Source organism: Fusarium fujikuroi, chromosome FFUJ_chr01 (assembly GCF_900079805.1).
Source record: "Fusarium fujikuroi IMI 58289 draft genome, chromosome FFUJ_chr01".
Classification (NCBI taxonomy): Eukaryota; Fungi; Ascomycota; class Sordariomycetes; order Hypocreales; family Nectriaceae; genus Fusarium; species Fusarium fujikuroi.
In genome coordinates, this window is record NC_036622.1 from 873,604 (window position 1) to 901,264 (window position 27,661).

A 27,661-nucleotide genomic window follows, 5' to 3' on the forward strand; every position below is an offset into this window, starting at 1 on the left:
TCTAATAGAGGATGAAAGGAACGCTCCCTATGCGGAGATCCCGTCCCATGACGAGTATAATCAACGAGATCTGCGCCGTATGTCGGGCATATCATGTGGAACGCAGCAAATCTCTGTCGATCTGGCCTAACTACTGTTCGAGCGGATCGCCAAACCCTTGCTGCAAAAAAGAAAAGAAAGAAAAACCCCAAAGGGAAAAGGAAAAGGAAAAAGTATGGGGGGGATGCTGGGCCAAGAACAACTTTGACCTTGCTGGGGGTTGCCCATATAAGCTGTCCCTTCTCTGGCGGAAGGACTGGTGAAGATACTGGCCGAGGAGAATTCTCTCATCGAGAGCTACAGTGCCCTGGTGTCAGATACGTTAGGCAGGACCTTACAACGGGAACGACAGGAACTGAGAGACATTGAGGGAGAGGTGCTTTTGGCATTGGGAAAAAGTCTCAATGTTGAAATGGGCAATATTTACCGAATTTCCGATTGGAGAGTTCATGTCTAGCTGCCATCATTTGGGCTACTGATTTGACTTCAACTTCGAAAGCTTGTGACTCGGTGTGTCTAGCAAGCTTAGCACAAAAGACAGCTTCAAGGAGTACCAGTGTCAGACAACTGGCGACAACTTGGAACATGGCTCGGGCTACGAGCTGCCTCTACAGTTGCGTCCTCTATCTCTTACAAACAGTCCTCAGGTCAATCTGACGGCTAGAGGGAGGCGCTGCAACAGAGTTGAGGCATCTTCTGGAACCAGGCCGAGCGGGATGCAGGACAAGGACAGGATCAAAGATTCCGTCAACTGCTTCTCATGGAAGAAGCGGTGACTTCTATGAAGATAGAGATTGACAGGATGCATCGAGAGATTGCTTTGAGCTTTATGAGTTCACCTTCTCGATTTACGTCAAGCTGCACCCCTGGGATTGTACCATCACCTCGAAGGCTACCTCCTAGTTTCTTTCTTCGCTTTTCTAAGGCAGTTTTACATGCTTTATGATATGCAAAGACTAACGGGAACAAGTTCGAAGACGCACCCACTGACCAACTTGACCGCCAGAGGTTCGAAATTGGATATTTGTCTACCAGCTTCGGGAAACTGGGCGACTTCATCTACAAGTACAGTGCTCATCGGCAAGATCAGACCACGAGCAATGCATCTTGTCTTGAGATCAGGAATTTAAGAAACGCTGGAGACTCACTATGGTTTCGACAGTATCATACAAGTGATCTGTAAAGGCAGGATCATCAACAGGCAAAGGGAGTCAGTCGGCTTCGGGTGATTGGAGAGAAGCAAAAGTTTCTGATCTGAAAGTGCCTCTGCATGACGCCTTCAACGTCATGCAAAGCATGATGATGCTCTCCACACTCAGCATGTTGGTAACCTTCAACCTCGGCGCCAGACTCACCCAGGAGTAGGTGATTGTACCATGTCCCAGGCACAAACAGTCAGAAAACTACTGCAACCAAGACTTACGATGGCTCAGGTTGAGCACACAAACCTTTGACAGACATCGGCCTGGCATCCAGAAAAACGTCCACGCGAGCTGGTAGACAGCGAGATATATCAGCCCCACCCTCTCCTCCGTCTAGAGACGTACTGTTAGGACGTGGTGATGATTCGCAAACCCAACTCACAGGTCAAAATACTTCTGCGGCAGCGAAAGTCGGTGGTGCTGATGATGACTTCGAGGAGGGCGTTGAGGCTAGGGACAACCAAAGTCTAACCAAAACATCACCAGGCGAAGCACTACCGAATACTGGATGGGATATGCGATGTATATATAGCCTGATCAGGGAAGGAACATCGGGCTGCACCAGCCCGCCCTCACTATACAGGTACACAGTTAACTCGTCAGGATATGGTATTCGCGAAGGTTTGGACTATCTGAAACTCGACAACATGGTATCGACAACGAAAGATGTTCAAAGTCACTTACTAATGTTTGGAATCGACAGACTTGGCGCCGGATATGGCTGGCTCCGTGAGAGATATGAGCTGTCGGTGACGGTGACAAAGGTTGTTAAGGAGTGCCTTGAATAGCCCACTGCAGAGGTCAATGACCTTGATAGCAGTAAGGTTTTCTTATCAGCCCATAACAATGATCTCTTGATCAGGAATGCCGCTCTTAGTGAGAAGAGCAAGCAACTCCAATACGGCTGTCTAGGTGGGAGTCTTCACCAGGGGCTTCCAGCAGATACAGCGAAATCAGAGGAAGTCTTTCCGCTTGATTGATCGAACGATTGAACATTCAAGCACTACCGCGCCAATATCAGACGACTGCAATTCTTGCGCGTGCGTTGACGCATTCAAATGATCTGATCACGAATAAGCTCCCGAAAATGCACATTCTTGTCAAGACTGATGCATAGGAACACCATACTATGAAACGAATCACGGGCTGAAGACAGCAGGCACATACGATCAGCTTGAGGACGAAAAGCGAGGCTTTGAACAGATGGCTAACGACAACTCGTAGGTTGGTATGACCAAGTGAAGTCAAAATGGTTCTTTTTCGTCTGCGGGTGCTCACGGAGATGGTGGCACTGCCAAGTCTCTCCTCTTGGTCTTGTTACAATCAGGCCCTACACCAAATGCACTAAACGTAACGCTGGCGGAAGACCATGGTGAACAAAGCCTAGCGGAACTCCTCGGTCTCGATGGTTAGAGACCATCAAGACCAGAACTCCCGGCGCTACAGCCAAGGATAGATGTGTCTAGATCTATCGAAATACGAAAACAATTGTGCAACCTTCAGCACGCGTACAATTTGATTTGTCTTCCAAAAAAGCCTCTCACAGCGATCAAGACTATGCTTCGGAACAGCAAAAGGATAAGATCTGCGAAGGCCGCAAACAAAATCAACTGCGACCCTACCGTTCAGTTATCTCCAAACAATGTCATGCCAGACAAACTTGCCCAACCCATGGGCTACGATAGGCCACAGGCACTCGAATTCAACATTTCGGAGCTGGTCCTTGAAAGAGCTCCGCCACCAGACCAGCCGAGAGGAGTTGCGGCTGCAGAACCAGCTCAAGACGTTCTTGACTACATCGAAACCGACAATGAATACGCCCCAGTCGACTATATGATAGCCACTAGCAAAGAGCTCGATCTTTCTGTTGCTATTAGTTATCAGGAGACACTCGGGCTTGTTCTTGAGAGTACTCCGAATATAGTCCACCAGATTCAGGTCTTTCCATAAATGAGCAACAAGCCTACCATCACAAGTCTCTCTGTCGATGTCGACCCGATAACAGCAATACTATGGAGTCACGTACATGAGGGGAAGCAGGCAGCGCTCTCTGTCCCCAATAAAGTTGTCCCTCTTTGCAAAAACACCACCTATCCCTACGACAGACTTCCCTCTGGCGCCTCCGCCAAGCCCCGACAGGACGCAGGGTGCTCTCGAGCTTATGGCTACTCAGCAGTTGTTACCGAGTAAGCCGTAAACGTCCGCGGCTACGATTAGACAGCCCGTGGCATCTCACCGAGGCTTTCTAATCAGCTATACCCCAATCCTCCAGGTGTATACGCCCAGCACTACTCTCCGGCACCAAGTCAAGGTGCAAATCAGGGAAGTCCATCACCTCCGGGGATTGAGATAACAAATCTGCAGCCACGAAGACATCCTAATGACTCGTCGCCTGTCAGAATCTGCAGATTGAAAACAGCCAGCTCGAGATGGAAATCCAAGGCTCAAAGAGGAGCCATGCTCCGAGTTGGGCAGGCCGTGGAGGATCTACATATGAAAGGGCTTTTTCACACAGATGTTAAGCCTCACAACATCATGATTCGATGCTGGTCCCCAGTTGATGTTGTCCACGGCGACTGCACTAGAGACAGAAATTCCATAACAAGACGAAACCTTCTCCCTCGCCATTGGTGACGAACCCAGGGTACTGAGCATTTCCATCAACTTCTTTTCCAACAGTAAGTTACGCACGCACAGCTAGCTACCTGAGCCTTTCTCCTGTTACTAACTGCTACGCAGCATAATAGAAACGAACTTCTCACCCCTTACCCGTGAACTTCTGGTACCGCTTCCACAACGTTGACGGAGACTGGGTCAACAGACACCACTGTCAGCTCCCTGGACCTGCACGAAAATAATGCCCGTAATCTCTCATAGCCTCACAAGGATATCTGATCTACTTGGAAGAGTTGACCAAGGCGATAAGATGCAGTGAGATCGAGCGGGAGATTGTTGTGCTGCAGGAGAAGGCGCAGCAAAAGCTCTATCGAGGGCTGAACGGAATCATGGGATCTAACTACAAGCACAAGATTAGCAGACTAGAGAAGGAGCTTACCGGCCCATGACGTGAACGAGGGAGATCCTTCATCTCGTTTTACGTCCGCGGTTGATTTTGGTGTTGGTGTTGACGCTCAACAGACCGGACAGATGATCCATGTGGCAGGAAGAAACACAAACGACTCAACCAAGGGAATCGACACCTTTTTGGCCTGGTTGACATGCCGAGATACATTACAGGTCCATGACCTCAGCCGCCCATTCGAAGAAGGCCGTGCTCCTATTGCCTTGCCTTCCAAAGACGCCAAAAGGCAAGGGCAGTTTGATTGAAGAAATTACTGGGAAAACCCGTGTGGTTATTGATCAAAATCAGCTGGATTGATACCCTTGGACTCGATCACACGATCAACATCGAACTCACAGGGCGAACGATATATTCTGCAAGATATACACAACTACCCAGCATGCCAGTGACGAAAGACAGCCGTCACGGAGCTGGGTTTGACGGAATCGACAGACATAAGGAACCCATTATGAGACGCTACGACTGACTTCCAGACTGATGGCATCGTTGAGGCTGAAGCGTGGCTTGCACGACAGAAGAGTCTCACTGATGTCGAGATGAAAGATGCTGGCTCAATCATCAAGACAGACACCAAGGTTCGTCTTGATGAGGGTGTCGCAGAATTGGAGAGTCATGATCCAGGCTGTGAGAGATATCGCGCCAGAAGAGCCTGGTCTATAAGACCCTATTGGACTAACTTCATCCGATTATTTTGCACTGGCCTTTCCCATATTGGAACTGCAAAGGTTTCATGTCTCACAGAGCATGCGCATACTATTTCTGAGGCACGAGGAAGGACGGCATACTCTAAGCATGACCTGGAGTAGGGTTGACTATGGTGCTGAGTGATACATGCATCCGCAGTACTCTTCAAGCCAACACTCACAGCAACTAAAACATCCCTTTTTGTTTGGATCGCACAAGATTGATATGTCGTCTCCTTCACGAAAGACAGATACTCAGAAAATGCTCCGATACACCAAAGGGGTAGACCATTAAGCCCCTTTGATAGTTAAAGAGGGGTTACGCATATTTTGCCTCCTGATAGACCCTACCGACTCCGAAGTCATGACGTCGACACTGGACTCCAGATTCGATCAAGTCATAGGATCTCCTGTAGGCAATAGAGCCTTCTCTAAGACCCTTCTCCGAACAGTTTTCTTCTCTCAATCGCAATATCCCCTCCGGCACTTCACTCTTCGTCACCTGAAAGCCGCCACATACGGAGGACAGGCATACAATCCATTTGCAACTCGCTATTGCAGGACTAGATTTTGGGACTATGGGAATCTCCCAGGAGTCTCATGGCCGATCTAATGGCCAGTCTCTTGATCTTTTGACTTTTGGGGAAGACCTGATGGTATAACGCCGATTGAGGGATCTGACAGATCGCGATTCATTCTCGCTTATAGTTAACCACCAAAATGCTTAGTCGCACGTCAACCTTGCACAACACGCACCGAAATGTGTCGGGAGGGAGCGTGACTCACGAATCACAACCCCATCGGCATTGATTTCCAAATCATCAGCCAGCAGCACTGGGAGGTTGTTCGGAAGAAGCTGCTCTCGCGGCTGGACGATATCATGACGCGTCTGAATCTACCGGAGCGCTACGAAAGACCTCGATAGACAGACTGTCATATCCTGTGACTGTGGTCTCGCTTTTCGTCAAGTGCTAAACCACGTCTGCTTCAGAGTACCTGGATCTCAGTCAAGAAACCAAGCCTCAAGACCAGCATCACAGTTAGCATCATGGTCGAGACAATTCGAGCTACATCCTCAACTTTATCAAGGCTTGAATTGAAAAGTCTCATCGATATTTACCAAACCTTCGACCGTTAATTACACGAGCCATCTCAACAATATACTTATATCTACATACAACTAGATACTTGGAAATAAGAATAAATAGAGGAGAGTTAATAGGGTACTAAGTAGTTAATAAGTCATAGCATAAAATGCAAAGAAATCTCATACTCATGTCTCCCATGGTGATTGTTGTGAATAGAGTCTTACTCTAGGCTCGTCTCATTCCAGCGGGTGCCGGCTACTTGTACTACCCTGCACCCGTAGAGTTTATCCAATAAGAAGGCGCAGTGGCAGAGTGGTCTAATGCGATAGACTAGAAATCTATTCTCCTCGGAGGCGTCTGTTCGAATCAGGCCTGCGTCGATTGGTATTTTTTGTCGTTTGCCTCTTGTTGTCTCGAACATTCTTTTTTTACCAGGTCATATTGACAAAACCTTCGACTGATTTGATGCAAATCGAGGTTCAGATGATATCGATATACATGAGCTTTACTTCCACAGTTGACATACTCATTATTCCAACTAATGCACATCCAATAAAAGGTTTCTCTGTCCGAATAGCCAAAATTTATAACATCCTTAGACTGGTAGTAAGACGGAGTGAAACATTCGCCGCGTCTCATAGGATGGAGGCTTACTCCTGTTGAAAGCATCCGAACGTAAGCCCAACTCCAGCAATAGGATATCACACAAGCTACCGTATATAATTTAGCTTAGTTGACAAATCTCATATCACGGAGCATTTCGTCAGCAATTAGTTTCCTGTGCAAGTCGTAGTTCATTTTATAAAGCCTCCGGTTTTCTCTTCCTTACTTCATGAGTTGAGAGACGTCTCTTATAAATTGGCATCCTTCCTCTAAGGATGTGACAATATCACCAAGGCAAGCAGACTTGTTGCACAGTGATCATCATGCCTTCTGCAGAAATGAAAGATACTGCCTCGCCTTACAAGGTCGAGGCATCTAACCAGACACTCTCATCGCCACCCTCCGTCAACTCATCAGACCAGACGAAAACAGCCCAAGAAGATGAAGAAGCTCAAGTACCAGTGACTCCAAAAACAAAGCCGGCTTTCAATAGAGATTATCGCTTCTGGATGATCATGGTTACTTTAGTCCTGGCAACACTCCTTGCATCCCTCGAAGCCACAGTCGTCATAACTTCTCTTCCAACCATCGTCGAGAGTCTCAATCTTGGGAGTAGTTACATCTGGGTTACTAATGTCTTCTTCCTCACCACGTAAGTCCCCCATCCGATTTCAGTATGTGGCTGACAGAATATAGAGCTTGTGTCCAGCCCCTGTTTGGCCAACTCTGCAATCTCTGGGGCCGCAAGAAAGTCATGATGCTCATCTTTGCTACATATACACTTGGAAGTGGTATCGCAGGTGGTGCTAACGGCGGCGCAATGCTCATCGCTGGACGTGCTATTCAAGGTATCGGTAGTGGTGGAGTTACAATGGTCAATGATGTGATCATCTCTGATCTAGTACCGCTTCGATACAGAGGAAACTACGTCGCTATCCTTCTATTAGTAGCGACTATTGGCTTCGCTGTTGGGCCTTTTCTTGGTGGTGTTATTGTCGAGAACACGACTTGGAGATGGGTAAGTAGATGGATAACGTCTGCAGACATATACTGACTCCTTAGGTGTTCTACCTCAATCTTCCCATCGGAGGTGTTGCTATTATCGTTACATACTTCTTTCTCAACCTCCAATACGATCGAACTCAATCAACCATGGATAAACTTCGTCGTATCGACTACATTGGCAACGCTATCCTCATCGCATCAAGTGTCTCGATTCTCATTGCCCTCACCTGGGCAGGTCCAGTTTATCCGTGGTCCGATGCTCGGATCCTAACTCCTCTGATAATCGGTCTCATCGGCCTTGTCGGTTTCGTTACATATGAAGCTTCCGGAATTCCCTCGGAACCTGTCATGCCCATTCGCCTATTCCCAGGGCGCACATCATACATCATCTACATCAACACGTTTCTCAACATGTTGCTAATCCAATGGTGTTACTTCTTCTTGCCGTTGTACTTCCAAGCTGTCAAGTTATCAACACCTTCACGGTCAGGAGTGCAAATGCTCCCCGTTGCTCTCATCGCCATCCCAGGCGCAGCCCTCTCTGCGGTCGTCCTCTCAAAATGGGGCAAGTATAAAATGCTTCACGTGTCAGGCTTCTTCCTCATGACTCTCGGGGTCGGCCTCCTCGGTCTTCTTCATGAGGATAGCCCCCCTGCAGCTTGGATCTTGCTGCAGTTCATTCCAGCTATTGGCTCCGACTTTCTTCTGAATACCCTATTGCCTGCTTTCCAGGCAGCTACTGATGAGGAAGACCAAGCTGCTGCGACAGGGAATTGGACTTTTATGCGTTCCTTCGGCTCGGTTTGGGGTGTAGCCATCGCTGGATCTATTTTCAACACGTATACGAAGCAGTATTCGCATATGATTGATAATGAACTGGCGCGAGAAATGCTCAGCTCTGGAGATTCTTATCAGAGTGCGACACGAGCTTTCGTTCTGCAATTTGACGAGGTCGTTCAGACTCAAATTCGACATGTATTTATGTTGTCGTTGAGCAAGGTCTATGTCATTTCTGTAGCGTTCGGCGGGCTTGCTTGGGTACTCTCTCTGTTTGAGAAAGATGTTCCTCTGCGAAAAGAATTGGATACACAGTACGGTTTAGATGAGAAGGCACCTGTTGAGCAGAAGAATGAAGAGGCATCGTAATCATATCTAATTTTTCTTTTTGTCAAAGCCCGATGGAGGCCTTTTGTATTCTATTTATCATCTCCTACTCATGATCACAAGAATTCTTTTACAGCCTCCCAGAAAGCCTGGGGATTCTCAGCCATAGGAAGATGGCCCGTTTGAGGAACAATCTTCAACTCCGCGCCATTATCACCAAGTAGCCCCTTGCTTGCATCCATAGCCTTAACAAGAGCACCCTTGGCATCTTCCTCTCCAACGACAAACAAGCCGCGGACTTTGCAGCCACCCATCTTAGGCTTGAGGTCGTAATCCCAGAGTGCTGTATTGCTGTACTTGAAGCCCTCAACGTCATTAGCGGCGACCATTTCTGTCATCCACTTGACAGTTTCAGCGTTGGTAGAGGGATGGAACCATCGCTGGACGGTTTGTCCAGCGAGCTTCTCGATACCCTTGCCGTTGTCCTCCTCGGCCAGAGCTGTGCGGTCCTTCCACGCTTGTGTGTTGGCAGCGCTTGATGTAGGGTTGAAGTCGCAAGCAATGAACTGCTGAAGACGCTCGGGGTACTTGATAGCGAAGTTCAGGGTAGTAACACCGCCGAATGAAACACCAATAAGAGTATGAAGCTTGGTGATGCGAAGGGCATCAAGCACTTCTCGAATGTCGTCAGTCAAACGATCCACGGTAGCAGCTACGGGAGGCTGAGGCACGGCATGTCGGCCACGGGTATCATATCGGAGAATTCGGAACTCAGGGCGCTCTCGCTTGAGGATCTCAACGAGGGGATCCCACATGTGCAGCGAAGTCAACAGTGAATTGGTGAAAGCAATTGTAGGAGCCTTGGGGTCTGGGTTACCCTCCAGTCGGTAGGGAATGACCAGAGAATCTGAAGTTGTGATGAAAGAGTTGATAGCAGCATTGGGTCCAGGTGTTGTAGATTGCTTTGAGTCGGGTGAGGTGAAAGCAGCTGTCGAGGGCAACTTTGACAGCGCTTCCAGCTCTCGAGGAGCAGGTCCAAACACATAGAAGAGAGAATATGTCCTTCGACCCTTTGAAGCAACAAAGTTGTCAAAGACTTTGGTGCGCCATGGAGTGTCCATCGAGGCCTTGTGCTCCGATCCACCCTGGCCATTCTCCTTAGCATAGTCATGCAGCGCAAGGAAAGTTGTCTTGCCCTGCCCCTCAAGATACGAAGTCTTGAAGGCGCGCGAGCGCAACCAACCAGGAACCTTGGCCAACATGGGTATATGCTCCTCGACCAGCCACTTCTGATATTCGTCTGCAGCACCCTCAACGTCCTTGAGCTCAATTGTGACCGCAGTAGTCTGCAGACCCTCGGCCTCTTCGTCGGTCAACTTCTCAAAGGGCACGAACTTGTCAGACTCGTTGGAATGAACCAGGTCCCAGAAATATCGCTTCACGTCAACTTGGCCAATGGTCTCGGCTTCTCGAGGAGATCGGTTCGCACGCAGTGTGAGGTATGTCTCGGTCTCAAGGTGTGGCATGGACGTGACGTCGTAAGCAGCGAGGTAGGTAGGTTCTTGACCATCCGTGGCTTTATATCGAAGACCGTTGGAGAAGATCTGAGGAAGACGAAGTCGGGTCGGGCCGTGCTCGTTGTTATACCACTCGTGGAATTGGTCTAGAGACAGCCCAGGCTTGGGCTGCATCGTGACGTAGAGGTTACCGGGAGGAGACATTGTGATCGTGCTTCAAGTTGATGGCTGTGATTGAGGAGAGAAGCTCAATGAGAGGTTGTCGAGTTGTTATAGAGCGCCCTCAGGCCTTCCGGAAGAATGATTTACATGACGGGAAGTGGAGCGGGAGTCTGCGATTCGGCTCGGCAGATGGAATCGGGAATGTAGCGGGGTGTACTTCACTGTAGGTATAAATGTTTACCCCGCCACTCACCGAAAGGTCACCGTGAATACGGGGTCCACACCGGGAGCACACCGAGAAGTCATCGCGACCGAGCAGAGTGTGAGCAGCTGGGTAGCTAACCTAGCATCATGTCGATCCATGGTGTGAATACACTGCGAAGATAAGGGCAGCGCAATGTTGTGCCGTATGATTTAGGGCATTTGTACATAGCCCTCTGCCCGCAGCTGCGCTATCACATTATCTACGCCAGTGCTGAGCAGTGCTTTGGCTCTCTTCACTTTCTTTTTCTTTCTTACGAAGCCATTAATTGTGCTGTGTTGTATGACTCAGACTTCCTTTTCTCTTTCTCACTCTCATACTCTCGATTTTTCTCTCTCATTAATTTGTCTGGCACTGTATATTATACCAGGATATATCAGCAGTCGGCCTCCCGCATGAAGCATCCCGCTTTATCCAATATATTGTTCCCGTCGGATATCACAATCTGCATCTATCCATATCGGGCGACACTGAGGACTCGATCTCGTACATATCGCCGCCAATCAACTCAGTTGTCCGCCTCTTGAAACATTACAATGTCCATGGTGATGCGCTAAGAAGTGCATGTGAGAGTCAACCGCCACATGCAGACGTGCCAACAAAGCTAACGGCCTGTAGAGCTCGCACCCCATATCAAATATATCCGAATCACCTTTGTTGTTTCTCTTCTGTTTCTACTGGCGTACAAATCTGTTGAATCGCTCAAGGCTGACGGCCTTGTTCGCTCGCGGCAATGGAGGTCTTTTGCCGCAATGTCCCCCAGGACTTGTCAGAAGAGAGCTTCAAGCAAGAACTCATCCCGTTCATGAAAGCTTTGAACATCGCCGACTTTTTTTGCGATAAGCCCAAGAGAAAACCTCAAGCATGGATCAAATTCCTCAACCCCGGCGATGGCTACTCATTTCTTGAAAGACATGGCAAACACCAGCGTCACGACCTACCACAGAAGGAGAACATCAACCCGCGATATCCTTTCAAGACCAACTTCAGGCCAAAGGATACCCCGCGTCTCCATATCCTCAAGACAGCTGTGTTTGTTGAGAAGAGTACTCGCGTACTCGATAAGCATTCCATCGCACATCTCAAGCATGAACGTGCTAAGGAGCAACAAAAGGCTGCCGCCGCTGCTTCTGCAGCTGCCACTACTAAGGACCGCCAGGCTCCGGTTAAAACCTTCATTATCAGCAGTATCAGCTGTGGTGGTAACACTTTTCGTGGTCCCGAACAGGTCATTACATTCGTTGAGCACAACAATCTCATCCTGCTCGGAGACGTTATTGGCAAGTTCACGCCGCAGTGGTTGACTGTTCATGACGAAGCTGGGTACCGCATGGATTTCCACAACGACACTATCCAGGATCTTATCGCTAGTCGCAATGACGCATCCATCACTTTGGTCTTGACTGAACCACCAAAGATGTATACACCTCACAAATCCGACAATCCAAATCAGGCGTGGAAGCGAGTTCAGGGTCTGGTCAACTGGGGGCTAATTCGCGAATACTCGTCATCTTGCCTCGTCTATCGCATCTTCTTCACCTCCTTGAACGATATGAACGAGGTCCTCCGCTCTGTCAAGCACCGAGATATTCTCGCTGTCACCTATCATGATCTCCCATCCGTTCTGTGGTCATACATGGAACCCGAGAGCAACCATTTCCTCGGCCGCGAGCAATTCGCGGAGAAGGCTAAGCGCCTTCTGGCATCGGGAAATGTTCACTTCGCTCTCCTCTTCCAAGTCCAGGCTCTGGTCTGGGACAACTACATCAATCCCGCGAGCGGCATAGAACTGCTACATATCCTCGATGAAGTCATTACGGATGCTAAAGTGAAGAAAGTCGCGGCTCCCGTCACCACAGGTGCCATGAAGACCCTTCTTCAAAAGATTCCCTACCCTTGTCCTGGCACGGATCCTGATGAGTTGAATGTCGTCACATTGATGGCCAGCATCATGAATGAAGAGTATGAGGCCAGGGCTGAGAACCCCAAGCGTGACAGAATCTATGGAGCCAAGATTCCAGACCATCAGATATATATCTTCAAGGCCATGGTGACGCCCACGCGTGTTCTTCTCTCTGGTCCCGAGCCCGACAGCAAGAACAGGGTGTTGCGAAAGTATCACGAGAACAATGACTATTTCTTACGCGTCCTCTTCTGCGAAGAAGATGGACAGGATCTCGACTTTCACCCCAAAGTTGACAACGAACCAATCTTTGCCCGGTTCCGACACGTCATGGACGAGGGTATCACAATTGCTGGCCGAAAGTTTGATTTCCTAGGTTTCTCCCATTCATCTCTTCGATCTCACTCCGCCTGGTTCTCTGCACCTTTCACCGATTCAAACTTTGAGCGCCAGACTCCTGCAGCTATTCTGCAAGCCCTGGGAGACTTCAGCGAGATTCGAGTTCCGGCAAAATGCGCAGCACGAATTGGCCAAGCTTTCTCAGAAACTCCATATGCAATCCCGATTTTTGAAACTGGTATCAGCCACCGGTTTATTCCGGATGTCAAATCTGAAGATGGAACCCGTGTGTTCAGTGATGGTGTTGGAACAATCTCCCAGGACGCCTTGGAGGAGATTTGGCCTTATCTCTCAATGCGAGCTGCGGCACCAACATGTCTTCAGATCAGATGGGGTGGTTGCAAAGGAATGCTTTCTCTCGACACTAGACTCAAGGGGAAAGTCTTCTGTATTCGACAGGAGTCTATGATGAAGTTTCCAAGTGACGATCTTAGAGAGCTCGGAATTTGCGACGCTTCATCCAAACCTCTTCGACTCGTTCTCAATCGCCAGATGATCAAGATCTTGGAGGATATGGGGACACCTAATGATTGGTTCTTCAGACTGCAGAATAATGCACTTGACATACTGCGCAATGTCACAGCTGACGCGACCAACACGAGTTATTTCTTGGACTACCAAGCCATCGGTGTCAATATGGGGCTGCCCAAGCTGGTCAAGCAGTTGTACAAGATGGGCATCGACTACCGCCGGGATAAGTTCCTCAAGTCAGCGGTCGAACATGTCGTCTTGCGAGAACTGAGACTGCTGAAGCACAAAGCCCGCATTCCCGTTGATCAAGGGGTCACTCTTTTTGGTGTCATGGATGAGACGGGATTCCTAAATGCTGGTGAAGTCTTTGTCACCTACGACAAGACGCACGGCGTCTACAGAGGGCGTCGCAACAACTCCACGCTGAAAGATGGCCGAATCATTGTCACACGTTCACCAGCTCTTCACCCAGGAGACATCCAGATCGTCAACCAAGTCACACCTCCACAGGGGCATCCTCTACGAAGCTTACAGAACTGCATCGTCTTCAGCCAGAAAGGCAAACGTGACTTGCCCAGTATGCTAAGTGGAGGAGACTTGGATGGTGATCTCTACAACATTATCTGGGACCCAGAAGCATTGCCAGGCAAGTATTTCTTACCAGCAGACTACCCAAGAGTTACGCCCAAGCCACTAGATCGCCCGGTGAAGCCCCAAGACATTGCCGACTTTTTTGTTAACTTTATGCGAACTGATATCTTGGGCATGATCGCTACAAGACATGTCGTCTTGGCTGATTATTATGAAGAGGGAACAACACACCCTTACTGCATTTCCCTTGCGGGCATGCATTCTACAGCGGTCGACTTCTCCAAGACAGGCATTCCAGTTGATGTAAAAGATTTGCCCAGGAACCCCCCGTTCCGTCCTGATTTGTAAGTCTTACCCCCAACGCTTTGCATAGATGTCTGAACTTATCTTGTAGCCTTGCAACAGCACCGCCCTTGAAGACGTACGAAAAGGGTCAGATCGCTCATCTACATGATGAAGATGAAGGTGACAACGCCGACGATGGCATGGCTCGTTACAAAGCAAAATATTATGAGTCTGACAAAATTCTCGGTCGTCTATATCGAAACGTGGATGAGAAAAAGATTTGGGATGAAGATATCCATCGGATTATCAACACAGCTGGACCTTCTGTTTGGGATCAGTTATTAACCGTTGTTGAAAGCGAGGTGAACAAGTATAAACTTGACGTCGATTGGACACGTAGGTCCGACGAGGCGTGGAAGATCAGAGGCCTGTAGGTTGAAATATGCCTCTGGCTGCCTCAACTTGCTAACAATTTCAGATACGAGTCGACTATCGCCGACAAGATGTGGCACTTCTCCGAAAACCCACGTGCACCGCTCACAGAAGTCGAAGTCTTCTGCGGTTTCATCCTCAACAAACGCGGTGCCCAAACACGCCGCCAGGGTGATTCATCTATCAAACTGAAAGAAGAAATCGACCGCATCATGACATGGATCGTCAAGCAGATCCGCGATCGCGGTGTAGGCGACGACGCAGAAACTCTCAGCACAGCCACCGACGCAGACGCAACTCCTTCGCGATGGAGAGAAGACATCGTAGAGTTATGCTGGGCGTGTGTAGCAGTCGCATGTATCAGAAAGGAATTTGCGCCGATAGTGTATCATGGAACGGGCGAACTAGAGAGTTTCAGAATCGTGGCGGCTTGTTGTCTGCTGAAGGAGCTGATTAACCTGGCTAGGAAGATGGAGATTAGCGCTGGAGGAGGCTTTGTTGGTGTTGGACGAGGACGGGGAGGGCGTGGGAGAGGCGGTGCGGGGATGATACTTCCCATACGATGATTGAGATTCACGAGGTGTATATGCGAGATGTGGTAGATACCAAGACTACGGGACAGAGATATGAGAGCTTGTAAGAGTTGTATTAGAGCTGGCTAGAGAGTTCGATGATAATGAATAATGAGAACATCAGTTCAGTAATAACTCAATATCTACATGGCAATAAACAACACTGGCATAGAACGTCAGTCAGAGCCAGTTAATAACACTGCTTGATAGCATCCTGATCTAAACACTACTACGAAAACCGAAACCCGCGAATTTCAACCTATGTATACAATTCCAGCTAGATACAACTAGCGTGAGCGCCGTCCCAATTCCTCACACAGCCCAGCCCAGCCCAGACCTGTAACGATACACACTTGCTGTCAAAAAACGCCTAGACCGCGCTGTATCCTCCTCGGCTTCCTGTTCCCTGCACGGTGTTGAGGACACGGCGGATCCAGTCCTTAAGTAGGTAAGGAATATCGCGGATGGTGTCGCTGTGGGGGAGAAGATCCCAGCCGCGTGCGCCGTAGCGCGTGAAATTGATCCAGGATGAGAAGATGAGGTAGCCGGCGATGCCCAAGAAAGCACTAAATTTGTTAGAAATTCGTCATAGAAACTGGTTTGTGTTACTCACATGATGATAAACCAGGTGAAGAAGCCCCAGTGGGAGCTTGAGCTGTCATCATCACCGCTACCGCCGTTGTCCTCTGGCTTTTCGCAGGCATACTTAGTATACCATGTCAAGCGCAGAACCCTGACCTTTTCCTCATCATCAAAGCTATTCCAAATAAGCGACGCATTGTCATGCTTCAGCTGGTGCTCGATCATAGACTCGCCCTCATCCTTATCATCACCATCCCCTTCCTTCTTATCGTCGTCCGCTCGTTTCTCGTACTGGTCTGAAGTAACCCACTCGCCCTCTGTTCCCTCCTTTTTAGGATCGCATAGGAACTCGATGATGGCCTTTTGATCGGTCTTCTTGATATCACCCTTGAGAGGATCTCTGCCTCCTGTAAGGACTAGTCGTACGCCCTCTTTATCCTTATCGGAAGTTGAGTCGCTTGTCTTGAGTCGCGTGGGTGTAGCATCGAATCGAGAGCCGCCAACGTTTTCGAGATTTCCTGCGATCGCGATGACATTCGTAATCTCATCTGTCTCCTTCTCGCCAGACTTGAGAAGGTGTGTAATACCGCAAACTGGATTTGTTAGTCAAGATTCTATTAGCACTTGTAGATCTTGTGCACACCTCGAGTGCCGTTTGGACATTCTTCGTCCTTCTTGCCACCCTTCTTCTTCAAAGGCTTGCAGATATCTAACGTATAAGTTGTGTTGTAATGTTCGGGAGGACTGGGCTTGAATCGCGTCGTCAGGACCGAATGAGGTCCACCAAGCTTAGAAAGATCAAAAGTATGGCCATCTGCGCGAATCTTTCCGCAGTCTAGAGTTTCCGCGGCGAAAACTGGAGCTGCTAGCAGAGGCAGTAGAAAAGCCAACAGATCCGGCCGATGCATCGAGAAGACCTTGATAGAAGAACGCAGAAGTTTGATAAAAAAGAGGTGGTTGCTAGTGGATAGGATGGAGATGAAATTACGGATGGAGTGGTAGTATCGGAAAGGGCCGTGTAAGCTTAAAAGAAAGAAGAGACTCGATAGATCAGATTACGAGCGCGTGCCTAGAATAAGCAGTCAAACTGTGCTGTGCTGTGTGATGTGATGGATTGGTCACGTTGCCTTGAGCTATCGCGGGTTTGCTAGCGTCATATGAAGCTCCTGTCGTCTTGGCGGTTGTGTCATTGCGCCCAAAGGTAGGAGCCCAGTTCCACAAGCACGTGACAGTCTCTGGAGCTCACGAGTCACCCAGCTAGACCACATAGCAACATCATTATAATCCTGGGGTAGTACATAATTCTTTTCTTTTTATTCGTGGTCAATTCTCAAGCTTCGTAAGAGATAACGCTATAATAGACCATCCCTCATGATGTTACAATAAATCAATACTTTCTTCCAACCTGGGCCGTAACACCAAGAACAGCGACATCTGTCACTGCATTACCTTGTCCAGAACCAAACAGCCAAACGCATAAGAAACCCTTGAACCTGGATTGAAAACTTTCCTCGGGGTATAAATCTGCCCAAACTCATAAACCGTATAAAAAATAACATGCTGGTCCTGCCTGAACTCCTTTGATGATCAACCACCTCGTTCATCCTCTGCTCCTGTCTGCCGTGACATTAATTCTGCCCACTATTATCTTGTCAGGTCTCGTTCGCGACATCACATCCCCTGGGGACCACCCATCATTCCATTCATCCCCTGCATTTGCTGCATCTGTTGCATCTGCTGCTGTTGCATCTGCTGTTGGTGCATTTGTTGTTGCTGCTGCTGCTGTTGCTGCTGCTGCATCATCTGCTGTTGCTGTCGGCGCTGCGCCATTGACGCTTGCATAAGGCTCTGAGCTTGTCCCATGCTCTGCGTCTTCATTTTCTCGATCACGTCTGGCGGAATATGTTCTTGGCCACCATATTTCTGAGCTACTGCTGGCATCATCCTACTAAAAAGCAGCCTGGCCTGTTGTTGCATTTGCGCTTGAATTGGATTTTGTTGTCCCATCTGCCCCATTTGTTGTTGAGCCTGCTGCTGCTGCTGGACTTGTTGCTGCTGCTGAGGGCTCATCATGTTGCCCTGTTGTTGGGCCTGCTGCTGCCGTTGCTGCTGCATCGCCTGGAAAGCTTGCAGGTTCATGCCGTTAGGCATCATCTGTCCGCTGACTTGACGCTGCATAGGACTATTGCCCATCTGGCCATTAACTTGGTTCATGCGCATCATCTGTTGGAACTGTGCCTGCATTTGAGGGGTGAACTGTCGTATCTGGTTGCCCGACATGTTCTGCATTTGCTGAGCATATTGAGCCGCCAACTGCTGCTGCTGTTGAGGGCTTATCATGTTACCCTGCTGCTGTGCCTGTTGCGTAGCCATCAGTTGCCTTTGCATTGCTTGCATCATCTGCTGTTGTTGCTGAGGGCTCATATGGCTCATGTTGCCACTGTTAAGACCGTTTTGCATGGCCATCTGCTGCTGTTGCTGCACAGCACGTTGTTGTGCCAATTGAGCCGCATATTGTGGGTTCATTTGGTTCATGGCCTGGCCATTCATCATCATGCCTTGACCTGGCTGCGAGTTCTGTGCCATCATAGCTGGTGGAGGGCTTGCCTGGCTCATGCGAGGAGTTGCCACCATGGCAGGCCTGTTGATCGGAGTACCTTGTGTCATGTTGGGCGTTGAATGAGGTATTCTTGGTGTGCCGGAGGGATGGCTCTGTTGGCTGCCCCTAGAAGACATGTTATGAGCCATAGGGACAGACATTGCTGCGGCGTTTTGCACGACAGAAGACGGCCGAGGGGGGCTGTTTGCCATCCCAGAGTTGGTCTGTTGCATTGGGACGCTGGCAACCATAGGAGACGACATATGCTGAGGTGTACCTTGGCCAGCAACTGGAGAAGACGCCGGTGGTTGAGTAATCTGAGCCTGGAAGCGGGGTTGTGCTTGCGGAGGCATATTATTAGCCATTTGAGGCGTTCCCACAGCTGCGTTATTGACTCCGTTGGTGACGACATTGTTCTGAGGATGTCCGTGTTGTGGTTGGTTCCCGTTGACCCTCTGAGCATTTTGGTTGTTCTGGCTGTTCTGATTCGCCGCTTGGGCGCGAGCTTGAGCTTGTCGTTGAGCTTCTGCCTGTCGCATCTGGGCTTCTCTCGCAGCGGCCTCCCGTCGGAGTCTTTCTTGTTCAGCGTTTTGTTTCTGAGCCAGCGCAACCGCATCTTGCTGCTGTTGCTGTTTCGCTTGTTGCAATTTCCTGTCATTCTCCAGCTGCTTAAGCTTCTCTTGTTCCTTCTTCTCGGCATGTTCTCGACTGATCTCAGCCAAAACCTTAAATCGCTCGAATCGAGGTTCGAATGCTGATGCACCGCCTGAGGCATCGCCATCGGCTGTGCCACCGTTCTGCGCTCCATTCGCATTTGGTGCAAGACGCTCGTCGGCAACCAGCATGAAGCGTTCTGTCTCTGCAGCAGCGGCTTCGTCCGCAGCCATCTCAGCAACAGTTCGTTTGCGTGTTTTGGGTTGAGGTGGAGCCTCTGCATGCTTGGGGTGACTCATTGCCTCCATTAGGATAATTGTTTCTTCAAGGTTCTTAGTAGGCTCAAGCACCAATGGCGCGTTTGTTGCCAACAGGATCTGCCCCTCTGCAGCATGAATATTGCTGCTGTCGAGCTCTGTCTTTTCACGTTTCTGGCGCTTTGCGGGTGGCGGCATGGTACCAGCTGTAGGTGTCGGGGGAATAAGTGACATTGGTGTGGACGGGGGTTGGCCAAGGCCATCACCCAGTCCTCGCGGGGTGGAAGCTTTTATTAACAGGTCCATCTGTAAACTTTCGGCCGTCGGATGGAGCACCATGGTAAAGACCCGTGGCTTGGTCGCCCTGTCCTTTTGCTCCTCAGACGCTGGCATGACGGGGGCATTTTCTTTTTCAGCCACATCATTCCCTTTTGAGCTTCCATCTCCATTTGACAAATTCTCTTTAGGAAAAGGAACATTCGGCGATGGTGTGAGACATTGGTTATAGTTATGGATGGAAGACGGCATCATGGAACCCTTTCCTTTTGTGGGTTTGGCAACGTTCTTCGCTTGCGCAAGAGACTTGTGGTCGTGAACTTGAACAATGAGACATCCATCATAGAAGGGCACACCGGCATCGGTGAAGTAGGAAAGAAGATCATGGGGGATCGTCCGGCTTCTGACGTGATCGAGGAATATTTTCATCGGTGACTTGTACGGAAACACGCCATCTTGATTATCGAATCGGAAATGTGTTGTGTGTAGATGGCAGACAAGAGAGGGAGGTCGGCCGGCAAATTTGTTCAGGATATAGGAGTCTGTAACAACTTCATTACTGTTAGTGTATACGCAACAACACGATAAGTCAGAACATCGCATACTATAGGGTCGAGGTTCCGCGTCGTGGCCAGAGTGGTCTGCCGCTAATGACGCTGATCGTAGGCCAGCACTATTCCTAGAGTGCCGGCCCTGCAACTGCGATGCGGTTTCTCGTCGGGCTCTGTTGACAGGTCGGACGGTTGATGCGGTAATGGCCCTGTCGCTCGCCGAATGCGGCGGTTGCTTGGCACTCGGCGGAGGTTTCTTTGCCGACATTGATGGGGATGGGGATGATTTTGAGGATGTTATAGCGCCATTCGTCTGGATACCAGGAGGTACTGGGCGCTTCACTTTGTTGGCGACATTTTGATGGACTATAGGTCCAACTGGCGCCATCGTGTTGTGGTCGCGCTGCGCCGCGGGGGCTAGCGGTTATGACGATATCTCGGCCGATGTGGTCCGCTCGACTTTGGTGGAATATTTGCTTAGGTCGCAAACATGGATATTATGAGCGAAACGGCACGATGCGGGATTCGAGGTTGATTTGATGAGAATAGGCTGGTCGTACGTTGACTTGATGGATGATGCGGAGTTGGCCGCGGTAGTCTCACGTTAGGGGCGCGAGTTTCTCAGAGAACCGCAAATCGAGAACAAAGAAAATGGTCCATGAGAGGTTTTTCAAATAGAACAGAGCCGTCGACTTCTTTGTAGGTTTTGTTGCGTGGTGTCTGGGGTCGGATATTAATTCGATGATGGTTCACGCCTTGTCGCCGTATCACGGGAGCATTCCCTTGGATGAAGTCGGCTCGATTACGGAAGTTCACATCACGTGACGAGACGTGAACAAGCGCATCGTCGCAAAAGTAAGAGGCATAAAAGGTTTACACACAAAATTCAATATCTTCTAAATAAGGTAGATGAAATAATTGAATAAATACACGCGTGCTCGTGTCTGTAAATAACCCTTAATAGCATATACTAAAGTTCAAAGGTCATGGTATCTCGTGCCAGATTGCGCAAGACGCGTTAGTCTCACTCCTGGCCCTGAACTCGACGCGCCCAATCATCATTCAGCCTCATACTATCGACAACCACAACTCCACGTCCTCGTCCAACTCTTTCAGGGCGCTGCCACCATTCTTGGCTCTTTCCAGCCCTCTCAGCTTCAGACTCGCTATCTGCCAATCCACCAGAGCCACCATCAGCTCCAACAACCAGAATGACGTCATGTCGAAGCCAGGTCTGGAGGGTGGTGATGATGCTGCCATCCTGACCAGAGAGAGCCTTCTGGAGGTAGATGACTTCTGGCTGGAGGTGTCGCAGGATATGAACGTGGCCGTTGGGTGTAGTGAAAGGGAGAACCATTGTCTCCTTTTCGACCAAACTTAGAGCCTGTGAGTAGATAGAGTTAAAAGAAGGGCTTGCGGATTCACTACGAGTTGTCAGCAACAGTACGATTCGACAGCGTAAATTAAAGCATACAGCTGGTTCTTTGACTCTTCAGCTGGGGTTTGAACTTGATCGTGTCCAATGTTAGAAAATGAAGAGCTCAGCGAAGTTGGCGGAAGGTTACTAGTAGCAGTATCCATAGTAGGTTCCTTCAAACCAGGAGCGTAAATCAGAACAAATAGCTTAACCTTGGAGTGATCGATGTTTCGAGGGATGTGGGAGAGGATAGACTGGAGCGTGTTAGTGCGCGGCCTCGGAGAACAGTCTGATCAACTTACAGCGTGCTCGTGGAACGACTCCTCCTCTTCAGGCACGGCGCCTGTCTCGGCAGACACCACAATCGCAACCGTCTTGCGTCGCCTATTGCCGCCGACGAGTGGTGACGACGTATCGGCGGGCGCTCGTTCTTTCTTAGCATCTGCTTCCTCTTGCCAGGGGTTGGTATCGTCAAAGGGGCTCTTGTCCTCCTCGCGAATGCTAGCCAAAGCCTTGCCCATAGCTGCACTCGCAGCTGCGACACCAGCCGCCACAGTCTTACCTGTCGAGTCAAAGAACTGCTGCGGGCTCGGTGTTCGCCGTAGAGCACCAGACATGCGCGAGCCCCAGCCTCCGCCGGCCGCATCTTCGTCCGCGGGCGCAATTCCATGGCTCTGGCCATCAGGTCGTGGTGGTTTCTCGGGGCCCTGAATATCGCGCGAATTGATATCTCGGGAACCGTGGGTTTGATTATCACCTGCGCGAGTTTGATTGCCGTAGTCTAAGCCGTAGTGGTCGTCTTCATCATCTCCGTCTTTTCGCTGGCTCCATACCCAAGCAGCCACGCCCACAGTAGCAACTGTAAGTGTAACTGCGAGAGGGACCCAGTGGCTCCAAACTCCCCGTCGCGACCGCGACGATCCGTGATCGGGCGACATTTACGCGGCGCACTGTCGCATTGCTAGGTGGAGGTGATGACGCCAATGGCAGTAGGCGCAAAGGGCCTTTTCGTGCAATTCGAGTGTCGTGAGTTTGTGACTCTTGAGCAATTGCGTGATATTGGCGCAGCCGTTAAAGTAGCGAAGTCTGGGGCCAGATCCGATTCTTGTCGATACGCGGTGGTTGGTGTAATCGACATCAACAAGCCAGTGGAGCTGAGGCCATCTACCCCCAGCAACAACGGGGGTCAGCAGCCCGAGGGCCGACAAAGAGCTCAGCGCAGCGTTTCAGGGGCTCAATTGCGGGGGACTATCCAATAATCCGTACCGAGGTCGGGTCCAGTCCGTCCACGTGAATCCGTGTGGGATAAGATATGTGGCTGTGCGTTACGACAGCCACAGCTGCAGCCACAGGCGGGACAGCACCCCACGAACGTACATTTTTGATGTCTTGGCAATGGATTTGAGTGACTCTTCACTTCATATTTGGCTTCATACAGCAACCACGGCCCTCGCGTTGGCATTAACAAACCAATCCACAGACTGAGGCCACAGCGGACTTCTACCAAAAGTTGACTCTGTCTCAGATCTTTCACCTTTGTATCAGTAAATCAACAAGGAACCCCGCGGTGTTATGCCCCACGCTGTATCAATGCCGTCAACTGGGCTTCAAGCCCTTATTCTTTGCGGGCCTGGCTCGTCATTCCCAACATTCACCTCTAACCCCGATGAGAGCCCCAAGGCCCTCCTCCCTATTGCAAACCGACCTATGGTCTGGTACGCGCTTGATTTCTGCTATCGAATGGGCATCACAGGTCAGTCAAGTTTGGTGCTATAGGGTGACTCATTGAGTATATCCGTAGATATCTCCTCACTCTCCAATTATGAAAGGATACATACTGACAACTACTAGACATAAATCTTGTCTGTCCTCCTACAGCATCCGAGGCTATCTCAACTGCTCTGAACACTAACCTTCATCTAACTGCGCTGCCTTTGCCGCGACCCGACATTCTCTCACCAGTAGATCTTGATCAAAACACAGGCACTGCTGAGATCCTACGGCTGCCAGAGATTAGGAAGATTATCACTGGTGACTTTGTGGTACTCCCTTGTGACTTGGTCTGCGAACTTGGAGGAGACAAGCTTCTACAATCATGGATGGTCAAGTCAGCTAGTCTGACAGACATGCTTGGAACTGCCAGACTTTCCAATGGCCATCGATCAGTTCACAGCGGCGCACTTGGCGTTTGGTACGACACAAAGGCAGTTGCACCTATCAAGAAGGAGGAGACAGACTTCATTGCGACAACCCCATTGCCTTCATCTCCTGTTACACCATCAAAGGGATCTCTCTTCTCAAACTTGTCAAAGCTGGTGTACTCCATGCCAACCGACTCCTTGAGAGATTTGACAGAAGACAAGGGCTCACTTCCCATTCGACACGGCTTGTTGCGTGCTCATTCTCGTGTACGAATGTTCACGACACACCGAGATGCCCACATCTACATCTTCCCTCGATGGGTTCTCGATTTTGTCAAGGATAACGAGCGAATGGAGAGTATTGGTGAGGATGTTGTCGGATGGTGGGCGAAGGCTGGCTGGCAATCCGGTCTTGCCGAGAAGTTGAAGCTGGAGAGTGCCTGTGCCCAAGGTCGGGTTGAGGAGACCAAGGACGATGAACGACCCAGCTCGCCTTCCCGAGTTTCCACACCAGATAACATCCAAAGTGATTGGAACCCATACGGAGACACGACTGCCGAGACATCAGTGCCGAGTATTGCAGTTGATGACGAACCGTCAGCTGCTGAGAAGTCGAAATCATTCCAAGTCCCGCCGATCGTTGCCTATGTCCACCCGGGCGGGAGCTCAGCTCCTTTGATTCGTCGTGTGGACACGGCACAGCTGTTGCTCGCTATTTCACTTCAGCTAGCCAAGCTTCCATCACTCGAAGAGACAGGCGGAGAGTCACCATCACCATATGCACATGCAAAGAAGATCGCTTACCCTGAAGGCGTTAAAGCACGCACGACAATCACACAAAAGGACAGCCTCATTGCGGAAAATGTCACTGTGGAGGAGAAGACCTCTATCAAAGAGACTGTGATCGGCGCCGGTTCGCAGATCAACGAGGGTGCCAAGCTCTCTCAGTGTCTACTGATGGAAGGAGTTGTTGTTGGAAAGGCATGCAAGCTGACACGTTGTATTATTGGAAAGAGAGCAGTCATCGGAGATGGATCTGTTTTGACCGACTGTGAGGTCCAGGAGAATCTGCTCGTTGAAGCTCGAAGTGAGTTCCCGTTTCCCTACCCTAGAGGTGATCGACACGCTAATCAACCCACCCCTGCACAGCTGAGGACAAGGACAACAAGCTCATGAGCTCTGAGGGTTTGGAGGCCACAGAAGCTGAGATGGAGGAAGTCCTCCAGGACATGGAGGCTGACGCCGAGCAAGCAGTGATGGATTAACTTAGAACATCGGATGTAACCGTAAACGGAGAAGCATTCAATAGAGTTATTCGCTTGTTTGTTTCGACCCAACTCTCTGCTATTCCCCTCACTTCCAATATCACCACTATGGTTGCATTTCACGTGTGGTGTTGAATGTTCGAGACTTTTCCTTACATCGCATCGTAGTATCGAGGCCCCGGTACGTCTAGGCCGAATGGATGCCCGTCAAAGTGCCATCGCCACCTGGGGAATACGATAAGTTGGAATGGATTCACAGGCGAATGCTAAATTCAATATCGCTTGACGGGAAACGTCTGACTTGAGACCCACGATGTCACCTACCAACCGTGCCGAGCTATCCTTCGGGGGCAGCTTACCAACATGTCTCGCTTCACGTTCATCGGAACAGCAGCAGCTCTGCAAGGAGAGCATTGTCGATCGGGAAATCGTACGACTTTTGCACTTTGGGATGTTTTTTACCAAGAACTTTGGGATATCTCTTTCTCGATAGCAACAGCACTAACTAACCTAGATGTGAAGCGCTGTCGAGGTTGGGGATAAGATCGACGATCGTAAGACGGGACGAAACTAATGCACTGTCACCCTAATCAAGTCACTTCACTTAACTCATTGAGGGCGTGTTCAGATATCGTCCCTGTCCCGCTCTCTGTCCGCGCTTTGACGATGTAGCTGATCGGAAAGGTGTCACTGTTGTTGGTTCGCTTCCCTTCTACGCGTAAGCGCGCGTGGGCCTATCTAGGGAATTCGGAACCGAACCACGACAGACTGGTACTCCAGCCTTGCAGTGACATTCTAAACGTAAGACTATCGCAATGTCCACTCTGCGGGCGTGGGAAGCGACCGGCTGACCGCGTATCCTCTTTACGGCTGGAGAGTGACAGCTTGTCGTAAAGTCAGGTAGTATGCCACACCCGCCGAAGATCGAGAGAATATACTGAGATCGAAAGCTGAAGCAGAGGCTGTTGTTCACTAAGAAAGTAAAGAAAAAGTAGGGTCCAATATGCATAGATTGAGTTTCGTGGATCTTCATACAGGGCTGCGATTGTTTAGATTGCCATGTTGAAACGAAACAAAGTGGCTTCATAACGGCTTTTGCTATAGATAGAATCTGCAACTCTTTTGACAGCCACGTTTGACGGTATTTCCATCCAATTTACAAACTTCCCCATGTTTGTTTATTGTCCGAAAGACGTCAGATATGCTTATTTCGCCCTTCGACTGCAGAATCCCGTGGTCGCTCAATGGTCTCGAGTCGAGTTTGGATCTGGATGGTCTGGCCTCGTCTCGTCTCGCCTTATCGCGAGCCGTGTCAGGTGTTGTTGTGGCGCGGTGCCTGACATAGCACATACTGAGTAAGTCAAACAATATTATGTCACCAACGAGGTCACCGATGACAAAAGTCTTGTAAACTACTGACCCAAGCCCAAACGTATGGGACGATTTAGCCCAGAAGAGATTTATCTGTTTTAACATACGCCCTACGAAGTGTAAGGCAGTTGGAGTTGGGTACTTGAAACCACCCTAAGCCCTGAGTTACCCTACATGTTCTATAGCCTCATTGGTAGAATAAATCTCCTACTGATCGATCGATCGCGTCAACTGAAGGAGGCGCATTCTAGAACATGAAATATCGAGGATTAGTGTTTGGAACGCCATGGCCAAGAGTCATGAGCTGCATAAATCAAAATCGAAAATGTCAACATCGTGAAATCGAGGGGCTCCGCGGAAACTGTCAATCCTTTTAGCGAGAGGTATTTACTAGGCCACGGGTAGCTAAACCCCATTTAGGGAATGGAAGTCGTGGATAGTGAACTAATACAGCCAAGCGTAACCACGGCTCCGGTTCTGGGCGAAACTCTATTACTGGCTTCCCGCGAATCCACGAGATCTGGCCACTGGATAATAGCTTTGCCGCCAAAACAACAGTCTAGGGCAATGCAATTGTTGTGCCTTTCACCGTGAGAAAAAAAAAGGTCGATGTTATTTTGAGGCTGCGTCACCGTCCACTAGCTGCCGGTCCGACGTATGTTAAGCAATGCCACGCGCTACCAACGGTCAAAACGGTCGTTTTGAGCCTGCATTCCGGTGCTATTGATATGCGAATGTCACCGTAAGCATGACCGTCTCGTGAAGAGGAGAGAAACGGTAGCGAAAGAGAGTCAATGACACCTATTGGCAAAGGTAGTATCCTGAGGGAGAGAGTCAGGGAATATAAAAAAAGAATACGGAGTAACGCAGATTGGTCTGTGGCGGGTGAAAACCTCCGTACCTTGCTTTATGCTGTGTAAGAGTCTCAATCTCGGTCTCGGTCTCAGTATCAGGGCCAATTAACTATACCCTGACGTGCCTCTCATGCTGCAGATGCAGACGCAGCCGCAGATTATGCAGATGACGCAGGGCCAAGGTTTCGGGAGACCACGAATCTCTAAAATGGAACAGGAACAGGAACTGCTACAGGGAGCAGGCCCTGAAATCCGGCTTTCCAGACCCCTGACTATCCCCAGTATAGTGATCTT

At 49.7% G+C, this 27,661-nt stretch overlaps 8 protein-coding genes; 4 read left to right on the forward strand and 4 right to left on the reverse strand.

Annotated features, from left to right (window-relative positions):
• Positions 1 to 2,888: 2,888 nt before the first annotated feature.
• On the forward strand, positions 2,889 to 3,191 carry FFUJ_01795 (uncharacterized protein; the record flags this gene model as incomplete). The annotated part of the gene is made up of 1 exon (XM_023574739.1): positions 2,889 to 3,191. One exon carries the CDS (start codon positions 2,889 to 2,891, stop codon positions 3,189 to 3,191), a length of 303 nt encoding a protein of 100 aa, XP_023423802.1.
• Positions 3,192 to 7,020: 3,829 nt separating this feature from the next.
• FFUJ_01794 (related to putative multidrug transporter Mfs1.1 (major facilitator family protein)) lies at positions 7,021 to 8,848 on the forward strand (the record flags this gene model as incomplete). XM_023574750.1 has 3 exons in its annotated part: positions 7,021 to 7,349; positions 7,394 to 7,715; positions 7,760 to 8,848. The coding sequence occupies 3 exons, from the start codon at positions 7,021 to 7,023 to the stop codon at positions 8,846 to 8,848; spliced, it is 1,740 nt and encodes a 579-aa protein (XP_023423803.1).
• A 74-nt stretch (positions 8,849 to 8,922) lies between these two features.
• On the reverse strand, positions 8,923 to 10,527 carry FFUJ_01793 (related to 3-oxoadipate enol-lactonase I; the record flags this gene model as incomplete). Its single annotated transcript, XM_023574761.1, has 1 exon — positions 8,923 to 10,527. One exon carries the CDS (start codon positions 10,525 to 10,527, stop codon positions 8,923 to 8,925), a length of 1,605 nt encoding a protein of 534 aa, XP_023423804.1.
• A 953-nt stretch (positions 10,528 to 11,480) lies between these two features.
• On the forward strand, positions 11,481 to 15,394 carry FFUJ_01792 (related to RNA-directed RNA polymerase (RdRP); the record flags this gene model as incomplete). XM_023574772.1 has 3 exons in its annotated part: positions 11,481 to 14,455; positions 14,506 to 14,826; positions 14,875 to 15,394. 3 exons carry the CDS (start codon positions 11,481 to 11,483, stop codon positions 15,392 to 15,394), a joined length of 3,816 nt encoding a protein of 1,271 aa, XP_023423805.1.
• Positions 15,395 to 15,770: 376 nt separating this feature from the next.
• FFUJ_01791 (related to autophagy protein Atg27) lies at positions 15,771 to 16,890 on the reverse strand (the record flags this gene model as incomplete). XM_023574785.1 has 3 exons in its annotated part: positions 15,771 to 15,966; positions 16,014 to 16,575; positions 16,626 to 16,890. The coding sequence occupies 3 exons, from the start codon at positions 16,888 to 16,890 to the stop codon at positions 15,771 to 15,773; spliced, it is 1,023 nt and encodes a 340-aa protein (XP_023423806.1).
• A 763-nt stretch (positions 16,891 to 17,653) lies between these two features.
• On the reverse strand, positions 17,654 to 20,707 carry FFUJ_01790 (related to positive cofactor 2; the record flags this gene model as incomplete). XM_023574796.1 has 3 exons in its annotated part: positions 17,654 to 20,168; positions 20,217 to 20,319; positions 20,374 to 20,707. The coding sequence occupies 3 exons, from the start codon at positions 20,705 to 20,707 to the stop codon at positions 17,654 to 17,656; spliced, it is 2,952 nt and encodes a 983-aa protein (XP_023423807.1).
• A 636-nt stretch (positions 20,708 to 21,343) lies between these two features.
• On the reverse strand, positions 21,344 to 22,674 carry FFUJ_01789 (uncharacterized protein; the record flags this gene model as incomplete). XM_023574807.1 has 3 exons in its annotated part: positions 21,344 to 21,743; positions 21,794 to 21,990; positions 22,039 to 22,674. 3 exons carry the CDS (start codon positions 22,672 to 22,674, stop codon positions 21,344 to 21,346), a joined length of 1,233 nt encoding a protein of 410 aa, XP_023423808.1.
• Positions 22,675 to 23,326: 652 nt separating this feature from the next.
• Positions 23,327 to 25,142, forward strand: FFUJ_01788 (related to eukaryotic translation initiation factor EIF-2B subunit 3; the record flags this gene model as incomplete). XM_023574818.1 has 3 exons in its annotated part: positions 23,327 to 23,489; positions 23,588 to 24,964; positions 25,027 to 25,142. The coding sequence occupies 3 exons, from the start codon at positions 23,327 to 23,329 to the stop codon at positions 25,140 to 25,142; spliced, it is 1,656 nt and encodes a 551-aa protein (XP_023423809.1).
• Positions 25,143 to 27,661: the final 2,519 nt, after the last annotated feature.